The sequence below is a fragment of the Marmota monax genome, unplaced genomic scaffold (assembly GCF_021218885.2).
Source record: "Marmota monax isolate L192 unplaced genomic scaffold, Marmota_monax_Labrador192_F-V1.1 WCK01_AAM20220418_F8-fsc00051, whole genome shotgun sequence".
Lineage (NCBI taxonomy): Eukaryota > Metazoa > Chordata > Mammalia > Rodentia > Sciuridae > Marmota > Marmota monax.
Window position 1 is genome coordinate 13,258,266 of NW_026695202.1, and position 26,675 is coordinate 13,284,940.

Genomic DNA, 26,675 nt, shown 5'->3' on the forward strand with positions numbered 1-26,675 from the left:
TGAATACTCATCACTTCTCTACTTCCCAAGCCCTGCCTTCTCTAGGGCCCCTCTAGTTCCATCTCTGATTCTGTCTCCACACCAGGACAACCCAGGGCTCTTTCCTGGTTTGGGGCAGAAGCCCCAGATCGAGACCCTGTTCTCAAGCCAACTGGTCCTCCTTGGACCTCTGGCCTGGATGCCTGAACTCTTATTTTGGCGGCTGGGGGTAGGAATCCAGAGCCCTTTGGCTCCTTCTGGAAGAAAGAGGCAGATAGGACCTCAGAAGCCACTGCCCTCCTCCAGAGTCCCTGAACATGCATGTGACCTCCATGGAGCTGTCCACAGAGAGGGGGCCACACCCAGGCTCAGGCAGAGGGAGAGGAATCCCCGACCCTGCGTTCTCTCATGCAGAGGCAGTGTGCATTGGCTGTCCTGTGTGGTGACTGGCTGGGTGTTGTGTGGGTATGTGAAGGACTATGGTGGGTGGGAGCTGTAGGAAGGTAGGAAGAAATGTGTGCACTCCACTAAGGAGTCCCACAAATGAGGGCCCTTCCGAGGGCAGTGCCAGCTGCTGGTCAGGATGGGGAGGGATGAAACCTCCAAGCCTGAGCACTTCACCCCGCCGGACCTTCACTCCAGGACTGTCCCAGGGGAAGCCGATGGACAACCACTTTGCACCTGCTCCTCCAGAGATGCAACCCCATGGAGCCTCAGGCTCTGGAACCTCCTTTTCCCGCAGCAACATGCTGGGGCGCCATCCTCACCCCTCACGGCTTCCTGGAGGGGTATCCCCCCTCATCCCTGTCATCAGAAAGACTGTCCATCTGGATGCCTTTCCCAAAAGCCATGTCCCACAGACCTCCAGCAGACTGGGCCTTAGAGCCAGGACTTTAAATGTGCCTCAGCAGGACACTGGCATTGCCCCAGGGGCTGTCCTGAGCCCTCTGCCTGCCAACAGCCTTGTGCCCAGAAAGCTGAGCTCCATCTCCCTAACAATCCATCACAAGAGCCAGGCAAGGTCCCTGAACCCCCAACTTTCCCACTGGGAAGAGCTGCACACCCTGGGCAGGGAGGCTGCCACTCATGGAGGAGGGAGGCTGTCTGCTCAAAGCTCAGCACCCATGACTATAGTGTCAGAAGGCAGAGTCCACTCTGAGGGTCCAGGGAACCCAGGTCTGCTCAAACCCAGCAGGATGCCCACAGTGGAGAAGCCCCTTATGAGTTCGTACCTGGCCTTACCTTTCCAATCTCGGCTAACCCAGAGTTCATCAAGTTTTGCGGGGCCAGGGCTGGTGGGCCAAGGGCACATCAGAGCCTCTGCAGGAAGAGGTAAGTCCCGGTCCAGGGGTATTCCCAGACCCCGGCTACTCCAAAGGGCCACCCCTGCTATGAATTTGGCTGTTGTGGGCACAACAAGGCCAGACACAGCCAGACATTTAGCCACAATGGCCACCAACAGATCTAGCTTGGCTACTACTTTGGCTACAACAAACACATCCAGATGGGACACAGGCACAGAGTTTCCTGCTCTGGATACCAAGTTGGATATAGCCACAGACTTATCTACCACAGGTACAACCAAGCCAGGCAAGGACACGGATTTGATAACTACAGATCCAGAGAAGCTGGGCAGAGTCATGGTTATAGCAGACAAAGCCAAGCCAGATAAGACTTCAGGGGACCCAGCCATGGTTTTGACAATACCAGATCCAGTCAAGCTGGGCACAGCCCGGCCAGACACAACCATGGCTTTGGTTAGAGCAAATAAAGCCAAGCTGGGTACAACTATGGATTCTCCTACTTTGGACACAAGCAGTCTGGGCACAGCCACAGACCCAGCCACTGGTGAGCTGGACATTGCTACCTACCCACTAATGCCTAGCATCGAAGCAGCCCAGGACCACCCCACAATGGAGACTGTCACAGACCAAGCCACCAAGCCTGTCACACTGGATCTGGCCAGAGAATTCAAAGGTAAGTGCAGGTATTCTGTTGGGTGGTGCTGGAGGGGGTGAGAGGTATATGAGTCTGGGATGGGTTGGATATCATGCTTGGATAGGTTAGGAAAGGGAAGGAGGAGTTGGAATTGAATAAATCAGCGAAAAAGGAACAGGGATCAAGGAGCTGACGACAGGAGGTGTACCTTGACTTGAATACTAGCCTGCCAGAGGTCAGGTTGAGGGAAGCCATCAGAAGGAAGGCTTGCAGGTAACTTGTGGAGGAGCCATGAGGCTGAGTCCTTCAGTGAGCATCTCCATGGTTATTTCTTTGTTCTCCAAAGAGCTAGAACACTCCGGCCATCAATAGCCAAGTCTAGTTTTTTTATAAATTATTCTGTTCATTTATTTTTATGTGGTGCTGAGGATCGAACCCAGGGTCTCACACGTGAGAGGCTAGTGCTCTAGCGCTGAGCCACAACCTTAGCCCCCCAAGTATAGTTTTAAAAGCAAATCACTGCATGGAAATACAGGCTTGCACTTCAGTAACCCACTATTTGCCATAGTAGTTGTCATTGCAATGCTTTCCTGTATGTGAGATAATGACCTTGCCCAAGATCTTCTAAATCTATTCACACTCTGCCTTTCAGGAAGATATCTGTTGTTAAAAAATTGCTTTGCCTGAGAGTCTCTTTCTTGGCACCCCTACCCTCAGTCCTTTAGTCTTGAAAGATAAGCTGGAGATCATGCTAGGTTCTCATGCACGCTAGCTATATCCCCAGCCCCACTGGAGACGTGTGGAAGTCAACACAAGGGCTGGAAGTTCCCTCAGAGAGGTTGTGGCATGTTAAAGTCTCACCAAAGTGGATTAGTTGTGGCAGTAGGCTGGTTGGTAAGGTTTTCCTTTCTTTTTTGGTGCTGGGGTATGAACTTGCACGCTAGGCAAGTGCTCATTGCTGAGTACATCTCCCAGTTTATCAGTAAGCTGAATGAAACCCAGACCCTTCGGATTCTACTTCGGACTGTCGCATTCCCTACATTTCAAAGGCTCAAGAGATTCTGGGTCAGGAAAAAGGCTTGAAAACATCCAGTCCAGTTCCTGAATTGGTTCTGTGGCTTGTCAGCCCCCTTCTCATTTCACCCTGCACACTCTTTCTGGGGACCTCCCCAAGTTCTGGTATTTATTCTTCTCTGTGTGACCTCAACTGTCCCCTCATCTTCAGTCCAGATCTCTCTCCTGAAACGCAGACATGGTCAGCCAGAGGCCTGTTCAGCTTCTCTACCAGGACATCTCCTGGGCATGTCCAGAGGCAGCACTTTTCTTGAACGGACTCCGGCCCTCCCTGAGCTCTCTCTCAGCCAAAGACACACCAGCCTTGTAGCCCCTCATGAGAAACCTGGGTGTCCTCCTTTCCTCATCTTTCTTTCTCCTACATCCCATCCAGTCTATTTCCCATCTTATTGATTTACCTTCTCAGTACTAATTAGTTAGCTTTGCATCACTGTGACCAAAATACCTGAAAAGAACAACTTAAGAGGAGAAAAAGTTTCTTGGGGCTCATGGTTTCGAAGCTTTAGTCCATGGTCAGCCAAGTTCATTGCTCTGGGCCCAAGGAGAAGCAGAACATCATGGTGGAGGGCATAGCACGGGGAAGCTGCTCCGCTCAGGGTGGGAGGGAGAGGGAAGGAGGGAGCGGGCAAGAGGCCACAGAGAAGATGGACCTTTGCAGGGCATCCTCCAGTGACCCTCCTTTTCCAGCCACGCCCCACCTGCCTGACAGTTACCACCCTGTCAGTCCGTTTGTACTAGGATGGGCTGATCAGGTTGCAGCTCTCCTAATCATTTCACCTCCTAACATTCCTGCATTAATGTAGGAGCTTTGGGGGCATAACTCATATTCAAACCTGACCATTCCCCTGTCGGTCTCCTCCATCCCTCTGCTACTGTGGGGCTTCTTCTCTGTCCCCCTCCTTGCCACACAGCTGCCACAGGGATTCATGTTTAATGTTCCCCAGTGTCTCATCATTGCCTTCCCTTCAGTTCCTTAGCCTGGTTCCAAGGCTGCAGACTCCTCCAGCCTTAGGTGGACATCCTATCTGCTGTCTCCTCTGCTTCAGCCTAGCCCAGAGCTCTGGGGTTCCGCAGCTCTCACCTCTGTGATTTCCCACCACTACTGCCCTCTCTGTACAAAATGCCCTTCCATGTTTCTCTACCCCTTCCATTTCCTTTTCCATCTCGGCTTCACCTCCTCCAAGAAGACTTCCACAACCCCCCTCTCCCCTGGGTGCCCGCCTGGGTCCACCCTGTGCAAACTCCTTCCCATTTTGTTTCCTTCACTAGATCTAGAACCTTTCAGGACAAGGACGGTCATCCTCAGCCCCGTTTCCCTAGGAGTCTGGTAATATATTGTCCGTTAATTTTGACCGAATGCATGAAAGATTTTTCTGGTGGGTAAACTGAGGATCAGGGAAGTTTCCGACTAGCCCAAGTCATAGGGCTGATCATCCCGGAGCTGGGCCTGGAATCTGGGTCCCTGACTCAGGGTTCTCAGGGCGCCCGCGCCTGGGCAGAACCGCGGTGAGCCAGCGCAATATCCCAACCACCGCGTGACTCACGCGCGCGCACGGTTGCCCGCAGCTGCCACCGGTCCCCTTCGTCCCCCCGCCCCGCCCCAGATTAGAGGGTAAGGGGCCGGGAGCAGTATCAAGCGGGAGGAACCCGGACTGAGCTGCGAGCACCTTCCGCGGCCGGGCACCGGGAGTCCGGGGATACGGCGTCCCGCGCACCTCCCTGGCAGCCCGCAGCCGGCCCGGTGGCCGCTCGCGCGTGCGGGCTCGGGCGCCGCGGGAAGGGGAGGGGCCCTTGGTGGGGCCGGCGGGCGCGCGGGTCACGTGGTGCGGGTGGCAGCGGCGGCGGCGGCGGCGGCGGCATCGGTGCGCGCGGGCAGGGCAGCGCGGCGCCGAGCGAGCCGAGGCGAGGTCCCGGGCGGGCGCGGGGCGCAGGGAGGCGCGGCGGGGCGGCGGGCCAGGCGGGTGGGCCGAGAGCGCGGAGAGGCGAGGCCCGGCTGCAGGGGCCGCTCGGCCCAGGGGAGCCTGCGCCCCGCTCAGCCTTGCATCCCCGCGCCCTGAGCATCTCCCGGAGGAACAGAGACAAAGGAGGATTCATGTCCAAAGGTAGGGCGGCCAGCTGGGCCACCGGCGCCCGCCGGGAGGAGGTGCGCCCCACCCCCCCCACCTCCCGAGCGCGGCCAGAGGCGCTACCAGGGGGAGGGTTGCAGCGCCGAGGAGCCCACGCGCGGTGACATATGCATGGACAGACGCACACACTGAGACAGTCTCGGAAAAAAGCACAAAGAACGCGGAGACCCACGCACGCAAGCAGGGACCCGTATTCTCAACAAAAACCCCACGCTGGAGCACGCCAAGACACGCACACACATGTACACCATGCACAGGTACCAGGGCCACCTCCAGCCTATAAGAGACCTGTGCGCTGACACTTCAGTCCCCTTCCCCCAATTCAGATAGGCACAGCTGAGGCAGGCACCAGCTGGTGGTCTCCAGGGAAACTCGTTGGCCTTCTGAGTTCTGGGAGGCGACGGGGTGTCCCAGAGGCCCTTTGCTTCTGCGAATGGGAAGGATTAAGGCATCTGTTGTGATTCCCAACTCCCAAGGCTGGAGCCAATGGACTGGACTTGCCCCTGCAGGTGGAGGTGGGGTCTTGAAGACTGCTGGGGACTAGGGAAGACCCCCAGCTTGGGAGGGAAAAGGGGGCATCTCTAAGTCAGGGAGGCAGGTGCTATTCTGGAAAGGTCCCCTCCTCCTACTGTCACCTTCCCAACAGAGGGGTGGGGTCCCTGGGCCAGACAAAGACAAAGCCAATCATTTTCCTGTACAAGAAAGCACCAGCATGTGTGCGAGCCATGGAGATGGAGGCGCTGCTCTATGGGGCAGAGCTGAGTCAGGTGGAGAGTGTCTCTCCCTGGAGCACTGATGGGGCAGGTGGCTCCTAGCAGGAGGTGCTGCAGATCGATCCCCTCCTCTCCAGGGCCCCTGGAAGAGCTGGGATCTTAGGAGGGGTCCAAAGAACCATCTAGCCAGGATGACATACTTGAGCTCCATCCTCTTATGACCCCCATCCTGAGCTCTTCCCCACCCTGGAGGGTCTTCCTTCAATTTCTGTTACAGGGGAGGGTGGAGATATCCTCCCCTCTTGGTATCAGGGATTGAACCCAGAGGTGCTTAACCACTGAGCAACATCCCCAGCCCTTTTTATATTTTATTAGAGACAGGGTCCCACTGAATTGCTTAGGGCCTCTCTATTGCTGAGTCTGGGTTTGAACTCGAGGTCTTCCAACCTCAACCTCCCAAGCCGCTGGGATTATGTGCGTGAGCCAGTGCGCTGGGCAAGGAGATCTCTCTTAACAGGTCTGCCCTCCTTGACTGTGGCTGAGTGTCAGCTGCTCTGCTCAGGGGCAGCATCTGAGGGGGGAGAAAGGTGATGGTCCTGAAGTGACACCTGCTTTGCCCTGGGGTTTCCATTCATTCATGGGTGCTCACTGTGGAATGCTAAGTACATTAGGCACCAAGATCAATAAGACACAGCCCTTGCCCTGTCCTGAAGAAGTGTGGAAGCCAGCATATATTTGGTGCCAGTGAACTTATGTTCAGGATTTTGTTTTTGCTTTTATTTATTTGTCTATGATTTTGTATAGCCTTCACAGTAACCTGGAAAGGCATGTACTGTCCCCGCTTTTCGGAGGAGAAAACTGAGGCTTACAGAAGTCACCTTGCTAGAATTTAAGCCTGGGTCAGCTGCCCATGTGAAGCTGGCCTGGTACGACCAGGAGAGCTATGGGGCAGAGGATGGAGCTACAGAATCCAACTCCAGAGCAACATTTATTTGGTGCCCCAGAGGTCTTGGTGGCTTTGTTAGGCACCCTCACCAGACAAGTGGGCCCCTGGGGGCAATGACCTTGCCTGGTGTACTTAAGTGTCCTTGGCATTGAGTGTAGGGCTTGGCTGAAGTAGGCCTGCAGTTGACAGCATATGAAATGGCCTGGTTGGGGTTGGAATGATGGAATGAATGAGTGTCATGTGTGAACAGATGAGGGACAGCACAGAAGAGGGACACCCACATCAGACAGGAAAATAGAAAGTAGGAGTTAGCCAGGAGTTGGAGAGGGTACAGGGTCTTCCATCAAAGTTTGTGGCACAGTGACCTGTAGCACATATTTAGGACTTGTAGCTGATCAGTGGGTGCTTATAGTCTAGGACTGGCATGTGGTCAGGAGGAGGCTGACTTGCCAGTAGGTGCTCTGGATGGGGCACAGTGGGTGCTAATACGTCCTCACTAGAGGAGTAAAATATGAGATGTGCCCACAGCCTAGACCTGCAGCAGGCCTGCTGTACCCCCGGAAGTAATTTGGGAATCTGGTAGCCCAGTCTCTCATAAGGGTCTGTCTTTTGGGAATGCTTTCTTAGGATGACAAGCCAGGGCTGAACAGGCCATGAGGACAAATGCTTTACAGGCATCCTTACCCCTCCCATGAATAAGTCTAAGGCTCACCTACCAGGTCTGTAATTGGAGTAAAACCTCTGGTCCCTGCCCCACCTTACCACCAAGTGGGTCTCACAATACAGACTGTAGAGGCCAAATGGGCTCAGCTGATGCGCAGGAGGGAAATGGGAAGGGCCAGCCTGTGTGAGCAGCTGGCCAGGAGAAATGGGGCATTGGCCCCCCATGCAGGTGTGCTGTGTTCAGGGCATGAGCCACGTGGGTGAGCAGAGGAGCAGGGCCAGGCTGCTTGGAGTCAGCTGCTGCAGGGCTGAGCCAATCTTGCTGCCGTCTGGAGCAGCCTGGCTGGCGTACCTTCCTGGGAAGCAAGAAGGAGCTTCGCCAAGCCCTGGGGAGGTCCTAAGGCTTTGTCAGATCTTGCTGTGTTTGGGAGTGACAGGAGAAAGTGGGGAGTGACAGTTTCCTGTGGGGAGAGAGGGTCTTGCCAGTACCAGTGAAAGGACCAGGTAGGGGGTGGGTACAAGAGCAGACTCCTGACTGGGCTTGAGGGGTAGGGAGGGAGGCATTCCTGTCCCCTCTCCCTCCTGCCCATCTGCTGCTCCAGCAGGCCTTCCTGTAAGGCTGAGACTGCAGGGTGGTGATTCTGAACCACAGAATTCTAGAATGGCAAAGCTGGGAAGGCATCCGCCAGAGAGCAGGGAGTCTAGTAACTGTGCTCGTGAAATTAGCATCTGGGGCACCTTCTTTCACAAGTGATTTCACAGGCACTGCTTCATCTCTCCTCCAGGTAAGCTGGTGACCTTGAAAGGGGCAGGGGAAAGTGGGTCTGGGACTTTGAGGCACCTGCTCAGTGCTTCTGAGCATCACATCTCATGCAATGCTCATCACAGCCCTAGTGATGATCTTGCTGTTCTACAGAGGAAGAAGCAGACTCAGGGGTCTGCTCAGGTCCACAAAGCTGACCAGTAGCAAAGCCAGTGTCTTTCTGCTTCACTCACACATCCATTTTATGGATGGGGAAATGGAGTTGCTCTGTTCTAGAACCTACCCTGGTGGACAGTGGCCTGATGGGGCACTCACAGATTTCTGCTGTGTGTGAACATACTCAGGGTCTGCCAGACCCAGGGGGAAGGGCTGTTTCCTCAGCCTCACATTTCTCCCATGCTATGTTATCTTAGGCAAATGACGGATTTCATCAGAGTATCGTCCCCTGCTCACCGGACCCACTGACTCTAAACTATAGCTAGGAGGGTGTCTGGGGCTCCTACAGATACCTCTACTTTGCAGCTTATGGAACAGAGGGGACATTGAGGCTGGGAGGTGAAAGAGATGCTCTCTGCAGAGAAAGGTGGCCCTATTTGCTTCTGAAGCATGAAATAGTTGAGGTCAGTGACAGTCAATAGATGTGGGCTGCAGGATTCTCGAGTCTTTGTCCTTTATTTGTCAAGACAGGACTTGGGTCTGGAAAACCCCAGGCACTTCTTAGGTCAGTGGTTCTCTACCGGGGCAATGCCCTCCAAGGGGACATTTGGTACTGTTTAGAGACATTTTTGATTGTCACAAATGGTGGGCTACTGGCATTGAGCAGAGACCAGGGATACCACTAGGCATCCTACAGGGCGCAGGCCAGCCCCCACAATAAAATATTATCCAAATGTCAGGAGTACCAAGGTGGAGAAGCCCTGGGTTTAGATGCACAGATGTGCTTTGGTGCTGTGGAGTGTGTTTGAAAGTGATCAGCAGCTGGAGAACCCAGTGCTGGTGCAGGTTTTCCACGTGACCTGGCCTGTGTTCTTCAGCAAGTCCTTCCCTCTCTGGGCCTGACTCTTCATCTATGCATTGAGGGGTTCAGGCTAGGTAATATTAAGGTCCCTTCTAGTCCCACTCCACACTACTCCATATGAAGAGAAAAATACTGTGGCTTCCATGTGACCTCTGCTTTCCTCCCACCCACCCCACCTGCCCCTCCCACCTTGGCTTTGCAGGGCTCCCAGAGACCAGGACGGACACAGCCATGTCAGAGCTGGTGCCTGAGCCCAGGCCTAAGCCGGCAGTGCCCATGAAGCCCGTCAGCATCAACTCCAACCTGCTGGGCTACATTGGCATAGACACCATCATTGAGCAGATGCGCAAGAAGACCATGAAGACTGGTTTTGACTTCAACATCATGGTTGTTGGTATGAAGCCATGGGGTCATTGGAGGGCCTGGCAGCAGGTAGCACTAAGGATCCTATTTCTGTCCCCAGAATGGCCTCAGCCCTGGCTTCTCTAGGAAGAACTCTCTCTAGGAGTGAGAATATTGCCATGCTGACCACAAAGGCCTGGGTACCTTCTTCCATTAGGGATGGCAGCTTGGGTGGGTGGCCAGCCTGTTCTGCCTTCAAGTGGGTTCAGACAAGTAGCCTCTCCACCAGTCCAAGCTGCTTTCAGGTTTGTGGCAGGGGAGAATCATTAGTGCCCTTCCCCACCTCCAAGAGCTGGTGGGAGGATTGGTGAAAGGTGGTCTTATTTCGAGTCTTTCATAGAGCTTTAAAATTGAAAGGGAATTTGCAGAGATTTGGTCACTAAATAGCATCATTGGGTCACTCAGTGCTGAAACAGGGAACTAGGCATCTTCTTTCTTCCCTTTTCCTTCCTTATCCCCAGTATAATCAATCATGGAGTCCTGTCCCTTTTCCATGGTCAATATTTCCAAGTCTGGGCTTGGGCTGTGGCTCAGTGGTAGAGCGCTTATCTAGTAGCATGTGTGAGGCACTGGGTTTAATTCTCAGCACCACATAAAAAGAAATAAATAAAATAAAGGCACTGTGTCCATCTATAACTAAAATATGTGTGAGTATATATATATATATATATGTGTGTGTCTATATATATATTTATTTATATATGTCTGTATTAAGTATCTATCCCAAGTCTGCCCACTTCTGTTCATCCCCCACTATTGCCTTAGTCAAGCTAGGTCTGCCACCTGGATTGCCATGGCCACTTGTACTACTCAAAGTGCTGACCTTCAGGTTTGTGCTTAAGAACTTGGCCCAGGGTGAAACATCAAACAGGGACACAGTTGATTTACCTTGTAGCACAAAACTCTTATCTCAAGAACCAGTAACAAATGATTTGTGGACCCGGGAAGCCAGACCATAGGCCACACTTGGAGTGACACCAGTCCTTCTGGTTCTGTCTCTCCCTCTAATTCATCATCAAGTTACCCATGCTACTTACATCCCATTACTGTCCCCTCTTTTAACCTCAAGACTCCTATTCTGGCCTGCTCTAACTCAAGACCACTATTCTACTCCTGCTCTAACTCATCTCTTACCACATCCCACCCAGCATTCTTACTCCTCGATCTTGTGGAACAGTTCTCCTCGACTTGCCACACTCATTTCTACCTCTGAGCCTTTGCATGTGCCATTCGCTCCGTCTAGAACTCCCTTCCTGCTTCTCACGGCTCATTCAAAGTCACCTTTCAGGTTTCAGCTTCATTGTTGCTTACTCCTAGAAGTCTGTCTTCCTTAATCCCAGAAAGACTGGATTGTATTCCCTTTATAATGCTGTTATAACACCTGGTGGTTCTCTCTTTCATAGTGCTTATCATATTGTAACTGTGTGCTTATGTTTTGGTCCCTTGCAACAAAAGGCTCTTTGAGAATTGGGATGGTGTCTGAGCCAGGTCTAAGTGGGATTGTGAAAGCCATCTGCCCTCCCCTGCTGGGCCTCCAATTCTAGGACAACACTTAAGAATACTTAATGAATGCTAGGTGCTGTGGTGGTCCATGCCTGCAATCTCAGCAACTCGGGAGGCTGAGGCAGATGGATTGCAAGTTTGAGGCCAGTTTGGACAACTTAGTGAGAACCTGTCTCAATATGATAAAATAGGTTGGAGGTGCAGCTTGGTGGTAGAGCACCCCTGAGTTCAATCCCCAGCACAGAAGCAAACAGATAAGCAAACAAACCCCCAAACAACAAAAAGAGAAAAAATAACAACAACAAAAAAATTCATCTGTGTAGTACTACCTAAAAAGAAAAGGAAGAAAAAGAAAAAAGAAAGACTCCAATATTGAATGAACAAATGATCCTAGAAAGCATCCCAGACCAAGAATAGCAAATGCAGGTTGTGTATCCTTTATCTGAAATATTTAGAACCAGTTATGTTCTAATTTGGGACTTTAAAGAAATTCTTAGATTAATTTCGTTCATTTTACCAGTTGAATGTCTCTAATTTGAAAATCTAAAATCTGAAATGCTCCAAAAATCTAAAACTTTTTGAGCATCATGTCAGCACTCAAAAAGTTGTAAATCTTGCAGCATTTGGACTTCCGATTTTCAGTTTGAGATGTCCACCCTGTACAAGACATGTGGGACACTCCTTCCCCATGGCAGACCTTGCTGGTCACTCAGGGTCATGTCCAGTACTGAGCCCAGCTGTAGCCATTTTAACATAATGGTCTAAGGGGCTTCTGCCCCCTGACCAGCTGGAATGAGAGAAGGCCCCTTACTTGCCATCATTGGCCTCATGCAGTTCCCTCCCTCCTCATCTTATCAGTAAATAAATTAAGACCCCGCAGTGCTGTGGGGGCAAACCTGACTCCAAAGGTACTCAGGGAAAACAGCACAGGTGGGTCTAAACCCTAGGGGCTCTTGCCTCCCATTCTGGTCTTTTTACTCCAGACCAGAACTTCCTGGACTTTAGTGTCCATATGATTCTTCTGGAAGCCCAGCTAAGCTGCAGGTTCTGAGTCATGGATCTGTGGCGGGGCGTGCAGGGAACACTGATGCTGCTCTTCAGTTGCAAGCCTCCCTGGTGTGATTCTCGTGCATGTTAGAGTTGGGAAGCACTGCTCAGACCCACGGTTCCCAAAAGTGTTTTAGTGATAGAACTTCTTGGAGGACACACTGTGGCAAGACTGCATGGGGAATACAGGTGCAGAGAGAGCCAAAGTGAAGGAGCTGGAGGTGGACACTGAGACCCTGCCTGCCCACTTCCCCTTCTCTTGCGGTCCCCACTCTGGCATGGATCTCCAACAGGACTTTTTTGTTGTTGTTGTACTGGGATTGAACCCAGGGCCTGAGTACAATTTAAAAACCACTACGCTAGAATAAAGAGTGGATATGGAGCCACTAGGTTTTTGGGTTCAAGTCCCTGGTCTTGCATTTACTAGTTAAGTTGCCTTACACACATTGTGTGTCAGAAGAGGATTAATCTCTCTAGGGCCTTCTCTACTGGGGATAAAGATAGCTCTGCTGTGTGACTTACAGGCCTGACAAAAAGACAGATTTTGCTAACAGATGTGAAAGTGCTTAGGCACTATGAGGTGGCATCAGAAATGCAAAGTAATTCTGCTTTTACTTTTAGTATATTAAAGACAGAAAGCTTGAGTCAAGCAAAAGAGCAAACCAAAACAAAACCCCACCACATTAGACAGATGCAGATGCTGTCCCCTCTCCCAGTGGTTCTGGGGCCCCAGGAAAGAGAGACTATACGATCCAGTGGCGAATCCCAAGGCCCTCTCCAGTAAGCAGGATGGCATTCCCATCTGCCTGCTGTCCCCACTCAGCCCCTCCATCCTTTGGTGAGTGGCCTGGATCATAGCCTTGGAATTCTGGAAGCTGGGAGAACTGAGAGCTCAGGAGGTGGACGTGGTCTCTCTCTACCTTGTCTTCCTCCTCCTGCCTTGCTGCAGGCCAGAGTGGACTGGGCAAGTCAACGCTGGTCAACACGCTGTTCAAATCCCAGGTGAGCCGCAAGGCTTCCAGCTGGAATCGGGAGGAGAAGATCCCCAAGACGGTGGAGATCAAAGCTATTGGGCATGGTGAGGACCAGGCGGGGACCCCTCTGGGCTTTGTTCAGAGGTGGATGATGGGGGAAGGAATGAGGCATATTGGGGAATGAAACCTCATGATGGAGCAGAATTAAGCACTAAACTCCACAAAGCCAACCCCTTAGACTGCTAGTCCAGGGAAGGGAGAGAGGGCCTGGGATGGAAAGAAGGGGGCCTTGAGCTGGGTGGTGAAGCACAGGTAGGATTTAGACATAGAAGTAGGAAGAAACGGGGAGGGGGAGACCCTAAACTTACCTTTTCCAATAACTAGTCCTGAAGAAAAGAGGCCTGGCTCATAGGCTGCGGGGCATTGGGGTCAGCTATAGGACTGACTTCTCTGATGCCTTTTCTATTCATCCCTCAGTAATAGAGGAAGGTGGTGTCAAAATGAAGCTGACTGTCATCGACACCCCGGGCTTTGGAGACCAAATCAACAATGAAAACTGGTATATGTCTGCCTCTGAGATTTCTGCCCTAAGTCCTCTGCTGGGAAGACATGAACATGGTGCAGATTCATTCATGCTGAGAACCATCTGCATCCTCCATGTTCTGCAGGTTCCTAGAGTCCAGGCAGAGGCTAGGTTCCCTGGGGAGTTCTATCCTTGCCAATCATCCTTGGAAAGCCATTTGAGGGGGTGGGCAGATGGAGAATAGGCAGATATCCTAGACCCACCAGGGGAGGTAGGACACAGGGTAAGTGTGAGGGGTTGTGATCTGACTGTGTCAAGATGAGTTCCTGGATCCTGTCCTTCTGCTACATTCCATTTATTTATTATTTTTTGGGGGGTGCTGGGGATTGAACTCAGGGGCACTTGACCACTGAGCCACATCCCCAGCCCTATTTTGTATTTTATTTAGATACAGGGTCTCACTGAGTTGCTTAGGGCCTTGCTGTTGCTGAGGCTGGCTTTGAACTTTTGATCCTCCTGCCTTAGCCTCCCAAGCCACTAGGATTACAGGTGTGTGCCACTGCGCCTGGCTACATTCCATCAACTTTTTCTCTCCTCTCAGCTGGGAGCCCATTGAGAAGTACATCAATGAACAGTATGAGAAGTTCCTGAAGGAGGAGGTGAACATCGCCAGGAAAAAGCGCATCCCTGACACTCGCGTCCACTGCTGCCTCTACTTCATCTCCCCCACTGGACACTCGTATGTACCACCCCCACCTCTACTGCTAGGCCTGACTCTGGTTTGTATCAGCCTGTCCTGAATTGGGTAATCAATACCTGGATACCAGCTAAGGGCCATTTCAGGGGCCCAGAGGGACTTGAATACAGTCATGACCTTGGGATTTCCCAGAATTTCCACAAGAAAGTCTCACTTTCTTACCAGGAAGGTAAAACTGACCACCATCTGCCTCCATACTGCCCACTGGTATCCCAGCACAGCATGACTGTACCAGAGAAGTTGCTATATGTGAGCAGAAGGCATCTCATTAGTTCAAAAATTCTTGCTTTGGATAAAGCTTGGGGTCTAGGGGAAACAAAAGGGGTGAAATAGGGAGAGGCAGGGCTATTAGATTGGGGCTGATATTTTGGTAGGATGTGGGACCTAGCCAGAGGCATCTGAAAGGTGGCCAGCTGGGAGCTAGGAGTCTAGAGAAGGCTGAGCACGCAGAACGTGCTGGGAACTCAGATTGTGAGTTGCAGGTGGGCCCCAGATGGTCAGGTGTGGGAATAGGCTGAGGTCAGAGATCCTATTGGTATCTCAAGCAGCCTTCCTATGTGACCAGCGTGTGTCTCGTAACTCATTACGAGTCCTGGGGCAGAGTTCAGTTCTTGAGAACAGCACCAGCAGGATAGGCCCCAGTGTTTGAAGAAAACATACTCAGCAGAGTTCAGCGATGGGGAAGGAGGGATATGAAACAAGAACCTTGGGCCGGGCAGGACCTCAGTAAAGGTTGACTTTATCCCTCCCTAGACCTTGATCCGCGGTCAGAGGGAACCATCTGAAAACCTGACTTAATGAGTACCCCAGGTTGCAAACTAAAGCCAGGTTGGGGCCCCAGAGCCTCAGGTTGGGGAGGAGCAGGCCTTCAGACTAGGGGAGGGACAAAGCCCCCAACTGGGCCCTGCAGAACTAACTTTGGGACCTGGGAGGAGGCCCATACATAAGAGCAGTCCCACAGGCAGAATAAGACACACAAGTAACCGTGACACAAGGACACATGGATGGGGACAACCACCCACAGATGTTTCCAGGAGAAAGAAATCCTTAGGTCAGAAAAGGTGTCAGGAGTGTGTGGGGACAACCTAAGGAGAGGCAGAATTTGCATGGATACAAGGAAGAAAGGTGGGGGAGGGACTGCGTGCAGGTGGAAGAATTGGGGCCAGTCTGCAGATGGTCAGTGATGGTGTGTCAGAGAGGAGAGGCTGCAGTCTCGTGGCCTCAGCCAGATTCCTAGCCCAGTCCTCTCCCAAGGAGGTGCCCCGAGAGGTAGCAGTGGCTAGGGTAGATGGCAGGTGGTTCTGACACTATCGCCTTCTCTGGGCCACAGCTTGCGACCCCTCGATCTCGAGTTCATGAAACACCTCAGCAAGGTGGTGAACATCATCCCTGTCATTGCTAAGGCTGACACTATGACCCTGGAGGAGAAGTCTGAATTCAAGCAGAGGGTAAGAAGGCCCCCTTTCTCCTTTTCCTGCCTCCAACACTTCCTTGCTCTCCTCCAGGTCCAAGCCATCTCCTAGCTCTCATCACCCCCCCCCACCCGTCCTCCCCCAGCTCCTCCCCCAGCTCCTCCCCCAGCACCTAATGAACCATTCAGAAGGCTGGGGCTGGCGGTTCTGGGGACCAAAGGCAAGAAGCCAGCGCTGCTCCTGCTGCCTTCCACTCCACAGCTGGCTGAGGAGACCACTGGATACACAAGTGTCTGCGAACACAAAATCTTACTCCTGAGAAGTCAGGTTACTTGAAGGACTAGACTAATCAGTCAACTGCCTGCTAGTCCTCAGTGACGTCATCTATACACCCCGCCTACAACTGGCTGGATGCCCTGGAGGGCAGAGGAGGGTGTGTACAAGCCAGTGCAAAGATAGTTGCTGCTTTTAAGAGAATTATAATCAAACGGAATGCTGAAGAGGTCCCGGATGACCTCCTGGAGGAGGGGACTTAAACAGGCCTTGAAAGAAAGCAAACAGGAGCTTGGGGCGGGAGCCTCACCACTCTTCCTTATGGGCAGGAATACAGCATGCAGGCCATGAGCACCGCCCAGTGGCATTTGGACTTAGGTGTGCTATTTGTTCAAATCCTAGACTCTGGGATGAGCACACTGGTGTGCCTGAGACTTCCTCCTCTCCGGCTGGGCGGTGATAATTACCGTTATGTAGGATCTTCCTGCTGTCCATGGCCTCAGAGTGCAGAGAGGACTGGCATCAAAGGCTGGGTGCATCTCTGACTCCACCACACACACCGTGTATGTGCTCATGGACACACCACACACACACACACACACACACACACACACACCCCTACCTCACACTCACATGCCCTTTTTTCTATGACAACACTTGACCACCTTACTTCTCCCCACCAGGTTCGAAAGGAGCTTGAAGTAAATGGGATTGAATTCTACCCGCAGAAGGAATTCGATGAGGATCTGGAGGATAAGACGGAGAACGACAAAATCAGGGTGGGTGTCCGGGCTCTGTTCATCCCACGGATGCTCCTAATGCCCCTGGGACCTATGTCATGTGCCTCCTCTGTCTTTCCACCTTTCCTCCTCTGTCTTTTCTCTATATCCGTGTGCCACCTTGTCTGACCAGAAGTGACATGGGACAAGGAGGACAATGGTCCTGGCCAGGACTATGAACCCACAGAGGGGCTCCCTGCCCCCAGAAAGCCAGGGTTCCCTTCCAATCTCAGACCACACAAAAGCACCCTCTTCCCCACAAGTCTGGCAAAGTCCGTGTGTGGTGAGGCGGGACACCAAACAACAGAAACACGGGGAATCTGGGTTCTACTCAGACGCTGCCTGGGTTTCCTCCTCAGTAAAATGCAGAGGCTAGACTAGGTGAGTGGCTTATTGGCTTGTTCACTCCTTAGAAGAATTCCTTTTTTAAAAAATTATTTTTAGTTGTAGATGAACATGATACCCTTTTTTTATGTATTTATTTATTTATTTTTATGTGGTACTGAGAATCGAACCTAGTGCCTCACACTTGCTAGATGAGGGCTCTACCACTGAGCTAAAGAACTCTTAGAAAATTAAATCTCAGGACTCCCATATACAAAACCTAAGAGCAAAGCTGTGTTGACACTTAGCCCTGCCTTCCCAGCTGCTTCTAGGATACCTGCTGAAGACCTGAAGGAGACCCCTGGGCACGACATGTTTCAGGAACTGGCTTAGAAACTGTCAGCCTGTGTGATTCCTAGGGTTCTTCTCAATTCCAAATTTCTACAATTCCATAATTCTGCATCAGAATCCTGGAATCTAGTCTGGGTTTTTTCAGATTCTCAACTGAAACCTGAGACACAACCCTCGCTGCTTTGGTTTTGAGTTCCCTCCTCCATCAAGGGTGGGTAATCTAGCAGAAGCCCCTTACCTGATATAGTTGGAACAGATAGTTAATTGAAAAAAAAGAATCAACTTGAATGAGGGAATCACTTTTTTAAAAAGAGGTATATAAATCTTGACTGTTTAAAAATAAATATTTTATGAAATTAAATTAACAAAACATACATCATATTTATCAAACACTTTTCATGTAGATCCAAGGCCTCTTCTCTGAGAATAAGTCCACTCTTTTGAATTTTTTCTTGAGGTGCTGAGGACTGAACCTCAGCTGAGGTACCTCCAGCCCCCAAAGTCTACTCTTAATGTCAAAGCAGTTTACATTTGTAAAGTCTTTCTGAAATATTTAACTTAATTTTTATAGAAACAACTCTCTACGTGCATATGACCTCAGCCTACACCTATAGTCATGTGCTGCATAACTATGATACAAGTGACAATCCTCCCATACATTGATATCACCTAGTGATATAGTCTCTTAGTTTGTGTAAGTACATGCTATGACGACTATACAACACAATCAGCCAGGGACACATTTCTCAGAATCTACCCTGTCATTAAGCAATGCTTGACTAGTTAATTCATCCAATGACAATAATAAGTATACCTCAGGCAAATACATTTGGGAACAAACAACTGGCACTTGGCAGACGTACAACTCACCCGGTGGAGCAGAAGGGGCCTGGTGCCTGAGAGTTCAGCAGACACGGGTATCTGCCAGTAGGTTTCATAGGACACAGCATGAGGCATCAGTGAGTCTGGCTGACACTTGAGTGGGTGTTGCTAGATTGCAAGGCTGTTCCAAATCAAGCAAAATGTGTTTTAAAGCACTATGAAATGTACAAAGTGCACTCCGGGAAGTGACTTCCTGAGGTTAGCCAGCCATGCAGTATATTCAGGGTTTAACCCAGGACTTCTGCCTCCTAGCTCAGTGCTCTTTTCAAGGGAGAGAGCCTTTCTCTTGCCATCAATAGTATCACCAAATGAGCATCCTAAATGTGTGGCTCAAGGGTAGGCAGCCAAGGCCATTTGCTGCCCTGACTTTGACATTCTGGTCATAGGGGGATGACTGTGCACATGTGTCTGGTTTGTGTTTTTGCCCCTGTCCAGCAGGAGAGCATGCCCTTCGCTGTGGTGGGAAGTGACAAGGAGTACCAAGTGAATGGCAAGAGGGTCCTCGGCAGAAAAACTCCCTGGGGGATCATTGAAGGTAATTAAATGCATTTTCTGGGAGAACCGGCTGCTGATCAATTATCCAGTCATTTGTTCAGCCATCTGGGGTCAGGGCTGTGTCCTGAGATAATGTGATATACAACAAATGCCCATCAGATCCTGTCCATAAGGTGCGTACAGTCTAATTGAGAAGATGATGCTCACAGGTAGGAAGCAATGAGATCCATTTAGTACCTGACCAGGGGGCACCAACTTGGTGTATCAGAGGGGTTCAGAACACAGATTAGCAAGGACTGGAAAAAACAGAGGAAGGTTTCATGTGAAGGAGGATGTGATCTGGCAGAGTACTGAAGGGCGGCCCGGATATTGCCTTTTCCATTTAGTTGTGAATTAATGTGACCTCAGGCAGGTCATGATGATTCAGAAAGTTTGCGAAGAACAGCTTCAGGGGTCTCAGTTGATGTGATAACCCTACAAGGGGAGCAGGGCAGGGGTTCCTGCCTCAGAACGAAAGCTTCTGAGGCACTGCAGTCTCAGACAAGTTAAGTGCCTTGCCTGGCGTCACACAACTTTTTGTGTGTGTGGTTCTGGGGAGCGAACCCATAGCCTTGCACATGCCATCACAGAACTTAGTGGTGATTCTTGGATTTCAGATAATGTGATCCCAAACCAAAGCTCAGCCCTTTGTTTTGAATTATCTCTTGTTTTCCTGTAACCCACTTTTGGGATTTTTATTTTTTAAATATTTTATTTTTAAAAATTTTGTGGGGGGGAGTGCATGGTAGGCAATTACCCTACCACTGACAGACTACATTATCCAGTCCTTTTAATTTTATTTTAAGACAGGATCTTGCTCATTTTCTCTGGCTGGCCTCAAACTCATGATCCTCCTGCCTCAGCCTCAGGAGTAGCTGGGATTATAGGTGCTTGCTACCATGCCTGACCGAGCATCAACTTTTAAAGATGGCTTGATTGTTCTATGTGTATCACTTTCTTTCAGTTATATTATAAGTTCCAAGGATAGGAATTGTATCTTAGGCCTTGACAAGTTTCTTAGACTCCTTGTGTGTTAGTTTTCTCTTCTGTAAAATGAGAAAAATAACAGTTCTTGTTACTCTACAGAGTCTGGAACAGTATCCTGTCTGTTGTATCCTGATGCTTAATAAATACCTGTTCAATAAAAAAAATCCAGGGAACTAGGTTGGGGATGTGGCTCAGTGGTAGAGTGGCCCTGGTTTGATCTCCAGCACCACACATACACAAAAAAATCCAGGACACTGAAGTAAGCAAAATATAAAACAACCTGTCCTATGCTCTTTTTTTAAAAATATTTTTTAGTTGTCAATGGACCTTTATTTTATTTGTTTAGATGTGGTGCTGAGAATCAAACCCAGTACCTCACACATGCTAGGCAAGCGCTCTGCCACTGAGCCACAACCCCAGCCCCCACGCTCTCTTTAAATGCCTCCGTGACCCAAACAGAGGTTTACCTCCTGGATGTGGATTCATGAAATGACACCTGTTTTCTTTTGTTTTGTTCATAGTGGAAAACCTCAACCACTGTGAGTTTGCCCTGCTTCGAGACTTTGTCATCAGGTAAGACTTTGTCATCAGGTTTTGACCCGGATGTCAGCTTAACTATTTGGTGTCCAGGGCCATCTGTTCAGATTTACTACTTCCTGGGACTCCAGGTGTCTGCTAGAGCTTTCTGTTCCAGTTCCAGCTCCTGCCTCAAAGCAGAAGGGGCTTCAGAAGGGGCTTTCTGGAATGGGTCCCAATCACTGGGTCCAGTTTGTTGACGTGAAGTGTTAACCTCAGAGGTGGGTCATCTCCTCCTCTTGCTGCCCCTAATTTCATCCCCCTTTTTTTCTCACCCTGTGTCCTTCAGGACCCACCTCCAGGACCTCAAGGAAGTGACACACAACATCCACTATGAGACTTACAGGGCCAAGCGGCTCAATGACAATGGAGGCCTCCCTCCGGTGAGCGTGGACACAGAGGAAAGCCACGACAGTAACCCCTGATGACCCCCTTTCTGTGTCGTCACACATACCCACTCCTCCATACACACACATCCCAAGTACCACCTCCAGCCACTTCTTCCTTCAGCTCTGTCCCACAGGCCTGTCTGGTATTTGTGGAACATCTTGTCTACATTGTGTATGTGTATGCGTGTGCGTGTGCATGTGTGTGTATGAGAGAGGAAATGAGTGTGTGTGTGTGTGTGTGTGCGTGTACGCGCGTGTGTGCACAGGGACGAGGTATTTTTATTGCCTTCCCTGAAAAGTCCCTTGTAAGTGTGGATCCTCATGAGTGTCTTCTTTCCTCATGTCCCAGAACAAAGCTGTGCACCTCACTCCAGAGGTCTGGGAAGGTTAGACACAGATGCTGGGAGCAGGTGACCCACAGGACAGTAAACTCCTTTTTACTTCTGTCCTTGTCCACAAACTGGGGCTGCAGAAATTCTCCAAGGACAGGTGGCTGAGCTAGACTGGGTGGTGGCGGGAGGGAGTTCAGGGCATCTTCCCTGTGAGTTGGGGTGGCCCTGGGTAAGGTGGGGACGTCCTGGGAAAAGGAAAAGGACGTTCACAGGGAGCACAGAACTGTGTCTGAGCTGGGTTCCTGCAGAAAGAACTGGTGCCTGAAAGTGGAGTACACCCTTTGGTCTGTGTCAAGGTCACTGTTCAAAAGCTACCACGTCACCATCAAAGACTGCTGCTTTTCCTTGCTCACCTGGCTTTTGTTCCCAGGCTGGTTTCCTGCCTCTGCTTTCTCTCTTTCCCCCTTTCCCTCCCTTCTTCATGTATCCCTTCTCCCTCCCTCTCCGGCCTGTCCCTGACATTTTTCACTTCCTTTTAGAGGAGTCCACTTAGCTTCATTTCTATATTTAGAATTGATGCCCAGTCTAGTACCAAAAAGTAACTTTAGGTCACCCTAAAGTAAGATCACAAGTAAAAGCACTTCGAAGTACAATCTGAGATTACAGGAGGAATCAGAGCCATAGGGAGAAATGGGAAAGAGTTTCCCCAGTCGAGACACAAAATTGGCCGTGAACTTGTGGGGCAGCACAAGGCAAAGAAAGAAGTGGGGGGGTTCTGCAGTTGACAATTAGAGGAACACATGTGCTGGTAAAATGAAGCAGCTTTTTTTTTTTGTGGGGGAAGGGGTGAGGGCATTAAATTCTAGAACAACCAATTCCAATGAAGTATCAGAAAAATGTACAATGTACACTGTTTCTCAGTGGTTTGGCTTCCAGGATGGATTTTAGACCACACTTCCCTTTTTTCCATCAGACTTCTGTCTCTGTTGAGCTGGCTTCTCTGTGGCTCCCTTTGTCTCAGACTTACTTGACTCCTTCTTCTCTGTTCTTTACTTTTGTTCTAAAGTGAATTGCAATTGTGTTTGTCTTTCTCTTTCTCACTCCACACCCCTCCTCCTGACTCCTGTAGACATTCCCGGTGACACCCCTAATCAGACATTCAGCCTTTTCTTACCTTCCCATAGCCCTGTATTTATTAACACAGATACTTCCCCCTGTTTATTATACAAATAAGTTATTCTTTTTCCTTTAATCTGTAAGATTGCTGAAATTTGGGGCTGAGGGAGCCATTTAGCCTTAGGAAAGGAAAAAAACCACCAAGTAATACTGTTTACAACTTTATCCAACCTCCTGTCCCACAGCCTGGTCTAAAGTAGGTTTTCAACTGGTTCTCTCTGAATGCCAGCATTTACAATCTCAGTCCTTATCACTCAGGTGCTAGGCAAACAAAATAGAGACTTAAGATCCAAGCTTGGTGGACCAGGAAAAGGGGAGGGGTGACCAGGTCACTGGTACCCCAACCCTACAGCCTCAGTCTTTCCTGGAGGCTGATTTATCAATCTGCCCTTTGTCTTCCTTTGCCCATAAAGTTACTCCAGGGTAGGCGCCTGTCAGGACAGAACAGCAGCAGTGTTATACCCAGAGCTTACTTCACGTCAACCAAAGAGGCCTCCCAGGCTCCAACAGCGAGTGGTTCTGTATGGAGATATGGGACTGGGTACCTGGTACCAGTAGGGGAAGATTGTGGGGTGAGGGAGGTGGGCATTGGCGAGGCTGCAGAGGAGAGAGGTGCTTGGCATTGCCAAACCATGGTCTTAGCCTCCCTGGAGAAGCTGTTTTATGTGTCTGCTGCCAGCTGCTGGTCTCCGCACCCTCAACCGTTCTCAACCCTCCTGCAGGGAGAAGGTCTCCTGGGCACTGTCCTTCCACCTGTGCCAGCCACCCCCTGCCCCACTGCTGAATGAAGGCCATTTCAAGCGCTGCTTCTCCCTCCATTCCTTCAGCTGTTATTGCTGCAGGGCTACCCTTTTCAGTGCTGTGCTTGTCTAGCCCACCGCCACAGCCCCTCTTGGTCCTCAGCAGGTGGGAGGGGCCAGGTGCCCCTTTAGGACAGTTGCTTCCTCCATTTAGCCAGACCACTCCTCTCCTCCCAGTGGAATGGAGCCCTTGCCAGCCCTGCTCCATCGTCTATGTCAGCTGGTCCCAGCCCATCTCTAGGGAGAAAAAAACTCACAAGAGTCGCTTCTGCCCTCGCAACCCATACCAGCTGTTTGTAACCATCTCCAAGGGAAACGGCATGGCTCCTTCTCCATTCATCTGCATGAGCTCCTCTTGGCTTCCCTAAGGGGCCAAGAAAGCAATTTTTCTGCTTGTCAGATTCATTGAGACCAGCTGTGTGAGCCCCTGTGGGACAAGGGTGTCTCCTTCATTGCTTAAAGGTATTTAGAAGGGTGGGTCACTGCAGGTGACCAGGGGAACAAGGGCTAGCATCACTTTTAAAAAAAATCACCACTAGTGGCCCAGAGTGTGGGTACACACCTTCCCCACCCCATAATGCAGCCACTTAGGAAGAGTGGTCTTCCTGAAGAGAATTTGCTGGAGTTGACTTCCTTATCTCCAAACTAAAAAACAAAAACAGCTAATTATACACAAAATCTCAGAAACCTACAAGCTAAACACTCTAGGAAAAAAAAAGCACCCTTCTGTACACTTAGCAATAAGAGGGATCTTTTCCCACTTACCCCTACTCCCACCCCTGCCCCATCCCACCTCATTAATGTGAGTAATGAATTAGCCTGGCCATAGGTGGTCACTGTAGGCTCTGGAAAATACCCAATGGAGGGAAAAGACCCCATCAGATGCATGAATGTTTGCGAATGTCGGCTGCCACTGCCCCACTCAGTGTCTTTATAGAATCCTCCCTGACCCTACTTCCCCCTCCAACTCCCAATTTCCACCATGACACAAATTGCTCAAAGGCTGGTGACTGTGGGCCATTCATCTCTAACCAAGTCCTGATGGAACAAGAGGCCCAAGCCTAGGGGATGCAAGAACGACCCATTTCTTAAATGATACCAGTCCCAGTCAACCTTTTGGTGACATTCTGGTTAAATTTCCCAATTGAAAACGAGCCAACAGACACTCAAACTGGTTGTGTAAATGTTGCTAGACTTTATGTGTTGTACAACTAAACATTGATGTTTGAACAATAATCGCTTGGCCTGTACCTTATTTATGCTCCTTGATCAAATCATCTATTAGATCAACTCGTGTGGAGAGTGAGCGGGGATAATCTTGGTAAGAAGTAATCACAATTTTAAAAAAAAATTTATTCTTAAGTTTTATGTGGATACAATATCTTTATTTTACATTTATGTGGTGCTGAGGATCGAACCCAGTGCCTTGTGCATGCTAGGCGGGCACTCTACCACTGAGCCACAACCCCAGCCCCAGTAGTCATAAATATTAGAGATGGAAATATCTTGTGAAGTCAGTTTATCTGTAGGTGGCATGAGGTCAGACCTCAAGTCATTATTTCCTGGGATTTTGTATCCCAAATGATAAAGCTCTCACACTTGATCTTGAGGGATGCTATGCTTTGCCTTCCTCAGTGTAAACATTTATTTTCATTCAGTTTACTTCCTAGTTTCCCCCCTTCTATTCCCTACAGACATAGGCACCAAGTCTATGAAGGGAGTGGACTCACGTTGTCTAGAAGCCTCCCTATTATCCAGGGAATGTTTTGAGTTAAGAATTTAAACTTAAACACTAGTTTATGTCTTTCTTGTACTTAAATCAAATCCTTCCAGTCTTTGAGGTACCCACTCTTATAGCAAGCAAACACAACTCTCACCTGTGTCTTATTTCTTTGAGTTTAAAAGTAACAGTTGTATGCAATTATGTCTGGGACCTCAATTAAAAAGTTTCCAGGTATAGATAAATGGTGGGAAGTGGTTTGGGGTGGGGTCAGAGTCTGAGGAAGACAAGTCAGACTCTTGGAATCATTCAAGTAAAATGATGAGGGTGGGAAGCAGAGTGGCAACACAACACTGAGATTTGAGTGACAGAGAAGTTTAGTGGAAATCAAATACCACAGCTAAAGGAAATCTAAAAGCTCAGTGCCATCATACAGATATGGAAACAAGTACAGAGAACATAATCCTGGACTAAAGCCCAAGGTTGCAGTTAGTTACCATGGTAGGTTAAAGACTATCTCAATGCTTATTCTACCGCTCCTCACCATCCTTATTGTATTTTATTTGTTCTACTAAGTCATACTTTAAAAGATATTTTTTTTTCCTGAAATCAGGATATGGCCTACAACCGATGGTGTGTCAGTTTATCTGGCAACTTTTTTCCTCCCTGGCATGTTAATAATTGATGTGTTTTATACTTGATAGCATTTTAAATTTAATAAGATACAGTGGTCAAGAAGATGTTTATTTGGGGCTGGGGCCGTAGTTCAGTGGTAGAGCACTTGCCTAGCATGCGGGAAGCACTGAATTTGATCCTCAGCACCACATAAATATAAATGAATAAAATAAGGGTATAAAAATATAATAACATCATTTAAAAAAATTTATTTGAAGAGCTCTGGTGCTGTTTGTGAAGTTTAAAGGAAATAAGAATATGTGCAACATTCTACTCCTCACAGCAATTATGGTACAGTGTTACCCTCGGATCCTCACAAACACCTTTGAAGGAGGCATGGCCATATGAAGGATGACCCATAAAGGCTCTCTTGACTCAAGGCTCAAAATTCCCCTTCCACGTCCTGACTCATATCACCTGCTCTTTCCTGGATGCCATCTCACAAGACATTCAGCTCTGATTCCAAGACTTTTCAGATGGAAGACAGTTCTGCGGTTCTCAGGAAAGGAGAGGAATAGTTCCAGACCCTTTTCTGGGAAAGGCTACAGCCAGGGAAGGCTGGGGGTCATCCTGGCTGATGTTCTGGGGATGGCTGCTTTTAATTTCCATTCCTGGAAGGACCAACCCAAGTCTATCTTAAGCGTGGTCAGGGGAACAGCCATTCTGCAACCTCTTAGGAGAGATCACTCACCTATCACTCTTGCCCTCCGCGCTCTGGGGGCGGAGCAAATCCCCTGGCCCCTCCTCTTCTCCCGGGCCAAGGCAACGCTGACCACGCCCAGCACATGACCACGCCCCACCACGTGACCTGACATCTCGCCCTGCCCTTTTCGGTCTTTGCGCCATAATCTCCTCCCTCCCCCTCAGGCTCCGCCCCACAGCTTGTCCCAGGCCCCGCCCCTTTCCATCTGAGGGGCGGCGGGAGGGGGCCTGGAGCAAGATGGCGGTGAACCAGAGCCACACCGAGAACCGCCGTGGGGCCATCATTCCTGTTGGTGAAAGGTGCCGGAGGGAACACGGGGGCTGCCGTCAGAGAAGG

At 50.0% G+C, this 26,675-nt stretch overlaps 2 protein-coding genes across 11 annotated transcripts in view; both read left to right on the plus strand.

The window, feature by feature from the left end:
• Window positions 1-641: 641 nt before the first annotated feature.
• Window positions 642-24,477, plus strand: Septin3 (septin 3). Of its 6 annotated transcripts, none has more exons than XM_046429728.1 (11): window positions 642-1,956; window positions 9,423-9,614; window positions 13,122-13,250; window positions 13,624-13,705; window positions 14,271-14,408; window positions 15,757-15,874; window positions 16,795-16,890; window positions 18,883-18,982; window positions 20,490-20,541; window positions 20,834-20,927; window positions 23,164-24,477. In XM_046429728.1, exons 1-11 carry the CDS (start codon window positions 642-644, stop codon window positions 23,227-23,229), a joined length of 2,382 nt encoding a protein of 793 aa, XP_046285684.1. In that variant the 3' UTR covers window positions 23,230-24,477. The 6 variants fall into 6 exon arrangements, with proteins under 6 accessions (XP_046285684.1, XP_046285686.1, XP_046285687.1 ...); XM_046429733.2 differs by lacking the exon at window positions 642-1,956 and adding an exon at window positions 4,944-5,093; XM_046429734.2 differs by lacking the exon at window positions 642-1,956 and adding an exon at window positions 4,944-5,093 and having other exon boundaries at window positions 18,886-18,982.
• Window positions 24,478-26,388: 1,911 nt separating this feature from the next.
• Wbp2nl (WBP2 N-terminal like) overlaps window positions 26,389-26,675 on the plus strand; it is an 88,858-nt gene continuing 88,571 nt past the window's right edge. For all 5 annotated transcript variants that reach the window (XM_058574333.1, XM_058574332.1, XM_058574334.1 and 2 more), the window contains exon 1: window positions 26,389-26,638. In XM_058574333.1, the coding sequence (XP_058430316.1) occupies window positions 26,577-26,638 (62 nt within the window). In that variant the 5' untranslated portion in view covers window positions 26,389-26,576. The remainder of the gene's footprint in view (window positions 26,639-26,675) is intronic.